The following is an 8018-nucleotide window of genomic DNA, read 5'->3' on the forward strand; positions in this document are numbered from 1 at the left end:
GCTAAATGTTGGCAGGTCAGACTTTAGCACTTTAGACACAGAAGCAGACAGGCTGGTGCAGCCATGCTGCCACAAACTGACACTTTTTACAAGGAAACACACAACTTACTGTTTTCATTTAATGCTGAATTTACAAGAAGGAGACAATGATTCAGAGTCTGTCAGAGACAGAGTTTCACTACGTTAGAAAGTTTGTTTTAACTCAACAACTCTTAAAATCACTACATTTGTTAAGGGAGTCTGGTGATGTTGTGGTTACTAGTTCAATGAAACAGTGTTATAATATATATAATAATACGATATCATCCAGGTTCCTGACGTTATTACCATTAATAGGACATTAAAGACACAGGAGGCAGAGAGGAGGATACTGTCAAATGTTTAATCCGTTCAGTACAGGGTGTTCATCTCAGTGCAAGTGCCATAAACAACAATATCGAGCCGTGTTTGGTTTATGTACATATCTGAACTTTGGCATTGAGAAGCAGAGCGGGCCGTGGAGGAAACAGAGTCAGTGAAGGCAGCAGGAGGGTCGAACACAAACGTGAGACAACAAACGGCTTCGATCAGAGCCGAAAACATCCGAATGAACAGCAGCAGAGAAACAAAAAACTGGACGTCTGAACAGAGCGAAAGGTCAAGAATCAGACTGGAAGATAACACAGAGTGACGACCGTTGTTTTTTTTCTTCATTTCAATCAACCACATGAACAAGTCAATGAACAAATTAATGGTATATATATTTATATTTATATATCTAAAGTGCAATATGGTACAAAAATATAGAAGGTCAGCAGCACCTCGATACATTTACAAAATAAATACACCATTCAGACAAAATAAATTACCGCAAAAAAATCTGACATAACTGGAATAAAAAAGAAAAAAAGCAAGGATTCACAAAGATTAAAATCTGTTGCCTCACAGAGCATCAAATAAGTTTTTTTTTATCATATTCTGCTATTTATTCTGCTATATTTAGAATATTTACAGACAATAAATATTTTCCAATTTCTTTCCAAACAGTCACTATTACAGGACACTGTAACGTGAGTATTTAGGAGTCCACTCCGACTGTCCGCAGGCTTCTGGAAGACAAACACACAGAGAGACAACACAGTCAGGTCACAGGTTTTATATTTCAGCACAATGTGAATGATTTTTTATTGCATATGACAACTTAAATTTAAGTTCAGGTAATTCTGCATAATATTTTCAGTTATGAATAATAATGTATTCTAACTTTGTTTGCAAAAGTTCAGTTTGTTTATTCGGTTTCTTCAGTCATGAAGACAAAGAGAGTTTGATTATTTAGTTTGTTTGTCACTCGCTCATTAATGTTCATCCCCAAATCTACAGACTGCTCCTTTAACACTCTTGGAGCACTGGCATCTCTGTCTGTACTGAAGTTAGCAGTTAGCAGCTAGTTAGCATGTCTGGAGTATGAATTCAGGAATGATGGGAAATCTGTCAACTGAGAAGTGCTGAGCTTAAATTTCAAGATGAATTGAACTTGTTCCCGAGGACCTGATCTGTTGGAAGATGAAGAAGCTTTGACTTCAGTAAAAAAAGGTTCATCTAAAGATTTCCTGTCTGAAGTCCTGAGTCTACTTTCAGTGTGTGAGCTGCAGACTCACCTGTGTCAGAGACTGACAGCGTTTTAAAGCAGCGCCCTCTGCAGGCCGAGCAGAGACCTCCACTCCAGGTGCAGTCCGCTGCCCGCCTCGTCCTCCGGCCTCCAGCCGAGCGAGCGCGCCCTCCTCTTCCTCTTCTCCCCCTCCCTCCTCTTCCCGGACCGTCCCTTCTTCTTCCTCTTGACTTTCTGCCCGCCGTCTTTGTACGTCTGGTTCTTGTTCTGCTCGGTGTCCTGCGGCAGGTTGGTGCCCTCCTCCTCCTCCAGCCTGAAGCTGATGGGCAGGTTCTTGGTTCCTCCGGGCGGTTTGGAGTGCAGGGTGCTGCCGGTGGTGCTCAGGTTGATGCCCAGTCCGACCCCTGGCAGCCCGACGCCGGCGCCGCTGCTGCTCCCCCCTCCGCTGGTGGTCTGGACCGGGAGGTCCCGGACCTCCGCCGTGTGGACCTCGTCCAACAGCTCCTGCAGCCACATGCGCCGCTTAAAGTCCTGCAGCGCGCGGCCTTTGTCGTGCATCAGCTGAGCGTGAGTCACTGACCGCTTTCTGCAAAAAGTCACACAAAATGTTTGTTTTAGGGATTTTTCTTTCACTTCACATTGTTCATACATTTACTTCCTGTTGGGAGAAGTGAGTAAAAATACTTCTTTACAATTTAAATGTTCTGTTTGTTCCTTGTGACAGAACTTTGCACCAAACATCATTCAATTTTTCAACAATTTTGAGATGTTGTGGCGTCGACATTTCTTTGAACAAACACGTCTGACACATGACATCATGTGACATCGACCTCCGGCTGACAGAGACAGAACAAGGAGAACATTGATTCAATAAGGTTTAAATATACGTCTTCACATAAAAATCTTGAATTCTGCTCATGACAGAACTTTACACCAAACTTCATTGACTTTTCAACGATTTTAGATGTTGTGGCTTCGACATTTCTTTGGACAGAAACTTCTGACAAATGAATGTGATGCATCAACCTTCTGTTGAGAGAGAAAGTGCTGCTTAAAAGTAGTTTTTTAATTAAATAAGAGTTTAAAAACACATTTAAAAGTAAATGTCTTTGCACCAAACTTCATCGACATTTTTAAAAATCTTTTTGAAACCCTGTGCCTCATAATAAACTGCTTTTTATTATGACATCAGCAACATGAATTTATTCAGAGTATTCACTCTGTTGGGATCTGGGACCTTCAGTTGACCAGCAGAGGGCAGCATCAGCACAAACAGACCAGCAGAGGGCAGCATCAGCAGTTTTGCAATAACTCCCCGCTGCATCCGATCAGTGGACTGACATGATTCATCGAACCGCAGGAGCTGAGTTTGTTCCCAGGGTCGTTAAAACTGATACCAAAGATCTCCACCCTGCACGAGGAGGTCCAGATGAGTTTCTCCTCTTTTTCTTTTCACGTTAAAGTTGCCAGATTTCCCTTCGATTGTTCATTCATACGATCTTTGGCCCTTCACTTCTCATTAGTCTGGATGTTAACGTGGAGCTCAGACTCGGAGGGAATCGATCTGGAAGCACAAATGCTCCAACATGAAAATAATTTGTGTGGCTGAACTTCAGATCAGAGGACAAACTCCTTCACGAGGTTTCTGAGAAGAGTTCAAGCATCAAATACTCATCTGCAAAATATATTTCAGTATTTACAGAATGAAAAATCTACACAAAGGGCAGCGATGGAATGTAACTAAGTACATTTACTTATTTATTTTGTTGAACTTCTCCTACGATGGATCAATAAAGGCACATATCTTATCTACTGTACAATTCTGCTTTACTTTAATCCTGCACTGCTACTTTATATTTCCACTACTTTTATTTGATTACTTTAGTTACAAGTTACTTTACAGATTACTGCTGCATCAGAGCCAAAGTAGCACATTATTTATTACATTAATTAATTTTATCAGGAATCAAATAGAATAAATAAATAACTGTATCAGAATGATTCTACCAGAATGAAAAATAAATAAATATTTCAATAAATGCACCAAACATAATACTTAAAATAAATATAGGCATTTAATTACTTCCTGTTTGTTTAACCATTTGTTTATTTGTAAATTAATTGATATATTCATTTATTTATTTTTGTATCTTATTTGTATTTCGCAAAATGCAAAGGAGACAAATGCAGAAATAAGTACAGGAATAAATGTAGATTTAAAAATGAATAACTAAAAACATAAACATAAAATATAATATAAGACTTTTACTCGAGTGCTTTTCATATGAGGGACTTTCACTTTTACCAGAGAAATATTTTAACTCAGGTGTAATCGTTCTTTGTGTATTTACAGTTGTGGCTGTAAAGTTGTTCACTCCAGAACCAAGGTGATTTTGACTGACAGCATTTGTTTTCTACGCAGTAACATCTGTATGAATTTGTTTGGTCGTGATAATCATCCAGTAAAAATCTGCAATCATAACTGAGATCCATATCACTTGTTTTCTAACAGTCAGCACAATAAAAAGCACTTTGTCACATCTGCAGATAAAACAAACAAACACACTCCGTGGCTGAGTCTTTCCACCAAACCTCATTGAAATATCTAAATATTTTGAGATGTGACACCGTCAGCACCACCTGCAGGTGAACGGTCAGGAAGTCTCACATGTGGAGTCTGCAGTTTATAAAGTACATGATAAGATAACAGGACAGCTGCTGTTTCGAGGGAGGGGATGAAAACTTGACAAGGCCCCAGCGAGATTTGAACTCGCGACCCCTGGTTTACAAGACCAGTGCTCTAACCCCTGAGCTATGGAGCCTGGTACTGACCGGGCCGCACCCACAACACGCTGCGCTGCTGCACAGGCGTCACTACAGAGCCGTCACGGATTAATACTGGAAAACAGCACAGGAGGTGAAAAATCTGCTCAGGTGGAAAAGCAGGACTGAGACAGATTCAAACTCACAACCTCGGCGTTTTAAAGCAGGACTGTGTCTCCGGGTCTGTGGCGCTGCAGCAAGAATCAGCCACATGGTGGTGCCGTCTGCACAGAAACCCAAACACAACACTCAGCACTTGGCTGAACTTTGCACCAGACTTCATTGAAATTTGTTGTGTTTTTGAGACGTCAGATGGACTTTTGATTAATGGATTAATGAACCTGCAGCACGAGCTCCGAGCTGCTTGGTGGCAGATTTCATGTGATTAAATTGAGTGTGATTAAAACAACACTCAGTCAAAAGTTTTAGGGCACGAAAGACGCAGCCGAGCGGCTCCATCAGCTCCATCAGCTCCATCAGCTCTGATCCGGTCCAGATGGGACCACCTGTTATCTTTCCTGATGCAGTCGGGCTTTGCTTTGCCGCGGTGTCGCGTTACTCAGACTCTGAACTCTCAGACAAACATGAGGCAGAGGGCACGGCTCGAAGCCTGGGAACCAGCGAGCGCCAACGCAGCCAAACACTTCAGGTGTCTGAGCACACAAACAGGCCGGCTGCAGTGGGAGATAGCGGCGGCTGATTGGAGCTCAGCTGTCAGGCTGCTTCCCATGATGCACCACTGAACTTCACACAAATCATTTACAGTTTGATTTGGATCCAGTCGTGGAGGTTTTGCAGCAACATCAAGACTAAAATCTGAAACCACACGGACCAAATGTGATGAAACCACATGGACAAATAAGAAAGGACGTTCTCCTCTGATTCAGCTCCCCCAGGGTCACCGTGTATTTTCCTGCTGAATAATAATAATATCCTGAACAAAACTCGCCTCCCAAACACAGAGGGAGCCCCTGAGAGCAGCCGGTGTTTATATGCATACAGATATTTCCTGTAAATCTCAGGTCTGAGGAGAAAAAGCCTGCGAGCACAGCGCCTGTGAAACTGATCCGGTCCTGTTTTTACCTTTAATAACGCTCACATCAAACAGCTTCCAGCCGAGGGGAGGAGGAGGAAAATGGCCCTGAAACATCCTGAGGTGGCAGCGCTCCAACGCTCCCCGTCCTACCTGAGCCTAATTGTTTCTCTCTGCAGGAGAGAACGGAAGAAGGAAAACCAGCCGTGTGACGGATCCTTACTGCCACGAGAAGACAGAAATATGAGACGAAAACCTAAATATTCCCTCGTAGAAAACTGAACTATGAGATTATGAGACGTGTTGACATTTAATCTCATAATTCTGATTTTTAATCTCAATCTTTTTTTGTCTTTAATCGGCAGAATTGTGCTTCCACAGCTGCCAGCGCTGCTCTGGCTCATCACATGTTTGTCGGTTGACCTCCTGAAGCTGCGGAGCCGCTGATTTGGACTCCCACCTCCTGTCAGGGTGGACTGGGACTGATGTCTGTTGGTCATTTGAACCACAGCTCGGTTGTGAACGATCACGAGACCTGACAAACTGGACAGGAAGGGGAGAGGGTCGACCTCTGGCACAAATATTTAACAATTCACCTTTTCAGGCGTCTAAAAATCACATCTCATGTGTTTGAGGCATCATCGCAACAGATGTTTGTATATTAGCTGATAAATCAACATCAGCATCGGCCCCAAAAACTGAGGACAAAATTAGGACAGTGTCATTCAGGCAGCGTCCTCGCAGAAGAAAAAATGTATAAATTACTCAAAGTTTCCAGATAGAAACGCTTTGGAATCAAAGTTGAGGCAGAGCCGGAGCTGACAGACGACCTCCATCATCAAAACTGTGAAAAATGTCCTTCAGGACATCTCAGAAGTCTAACTTTGTTTGTTTGGCCAGAATATGTAGTTTACTGTCATGTAAGAACAAGAAAATCTGCAAATCTTCACATCAAATCTACAAAATCTTCATCAGATTGATTTTTTAGGATGGACTAGTGGTTGCAGCTTTGTTTGTGTTGGGCTACTTTCAGGTGATTCCCAGAGTTTGGGAGGTCGAACATCATTTTCTGGTCTAAATTCAACTGAATCTAATTTAAGAGCCTGAAATCTGCGTCCTGTTTGTGACGGAGGCCACAGCAGCAGATGAAGGCGGGTCGGAGGTCACCGGCTTCCACCGCGCTGTCATTTTCAACCCCGCGCTTTTCATCGCAACCCGTGTTTTCCTTTCCTGTCCCGAAAATCCTATTAAGTTCATATCACACAACGGCTGCAGCTCCATTTCCCCTGACATAAGCAGAACAGGCCCCACACACACACACACACACACACACACACACACACACACACACAACCCGTTAAACCTGGACGACACACGGTTTGAATCACTTTAAAGACTCGACTCTCCAGAACTTCCAGCGCCGCCACCAAAATGCGTTTCAGATGTGAAGTCTCTCCCCTGAGAGGCCAGAAACTCTCCCTCAGACTGTTTACAGCAGCATCTCCACCGCTTCATTAAAACTCGTTCCATCTCAGAGATATCATCTCTGCATTTATTCTGTTTGGCATCAGACACCTCAGCAGGGGCAGCAGGTTTGGTTTGGTCCGCGGCCGAGCCGAACATCAGCATTATTCACTTCCCTCCGTTGCAAAGTGTTTGCGGAGGGACGGACGGCGACGGCAGAGGACGGAGAGTCTGAAAGCCTCGGGGGCCGCGGAGCCGCTGGGAGTTTATCACACGGAGACGGTTTCTGCTTTATGTAAACACACAGGTGGGCGAGGACTAACTAAACACTTTCAGCACGTTTCACATATGAACACATTTTCCAGCCTCTGCTCGCCCACCACGTCGGGGGGGGGAATGTGCAAATATGGGAAAAAAGATTATCTGGAGGTTTATTCCACTCCAGCTCCCCTCAGGTCTGGACTGAGCAGCACAGACTGAAGAGAAAAAAGGCTGAAAAGTGTCCAGAAATCAGACTTACATTCTGCTGCTCAGGGCATCAATGGGCCGTCCGTAGTGCGGCACCGGAGAGCAGAGGAGGAACAGAGCGAAGCACCAGCGCTGCAGAACCCTCCTGGAGCAGAACATCTTTCTGTGAACAAACAAACACATGAACATTTATCTTCACATGCGTCTCACAGCATCTGTCTCTAAACCTGCACACTCAAAGAGTTTCTCTGTGGCTTGTTGAAATGATTAACGCTGCTTCACATGAGATGAAACCAGTCGAGCGTGTTTCACAGAGTGGAGCCACAACAAAGCTGAAATTAAACACAGCAAAACAAAAGGAAGGAGGAGAAGAAGGAGAAGAAGAGTTACTGGGAAACTTACTTTCCCACAGCAGTGTCTGTCCCGCACGGAGAAAAGATAAAGAAAGAAAAATAAGTCACTTATGTCCTTTCTCAAACTTTCCAGTCAGACTTTCCAACACAAATCCAGGTGATGACACCTTGGGGAGCGGAAAGAAAAAATCCCCACAAGCCAAAAGACATCCAGGAGCTCGTCTTCGCTGCTCTAAGTTACGTTCCTCAGTTTACAAACTCCTCAAAGTGAAGAAGAAGAAGTCCGGCT

The 8018-nt window shown here is 43.6% G+C and overlaps 1 protein-coding gene and 1 non-coding gene across 2 annotated transcripts; both read right to left on the reverse strand.

The window, feature by feature from the left end:
- Positions 1-1660: 1660 nt before the first annotated feature.
- Positions 1661-7535, reverse strand: pthlha (parathyroid hormone-like hormone a). The gene is made up of 2 exons (XM_073480432.1): positions 7429-7535; positions 1661-2174 (listed from the first exon to the last, which is right to left on the reverse strand). The coding sequence occupies exons 1-2, from the start codon at positions 7533-7535 to the stop codon at positions 1661-1663; spliced, it is 621 nt and encodes a 206-aa protein (XP_073336533.1).
- Positions 4338-4410, reverse strand: trnat-ugu (transfer RNA threonine (anticodon UGU)). Its single transcript has one exon. It is a non-coding gene; the product is annotated as a tRNA-Thr (tRNA).
- Positions 7536-8018: the final 483 nt, after the last annotated feature.

Source organism: Pagrus major, chromosome 14 (genome assembly GCF_040436345.1).
Source record: "Pagrus major chromosome 14, Pma_NU_1.0".
NCBI lineage: Eukaryota > Metazoa > Chordata > Actinopteri > Spariformes > Sparidae > Pagrus > Pagrus major.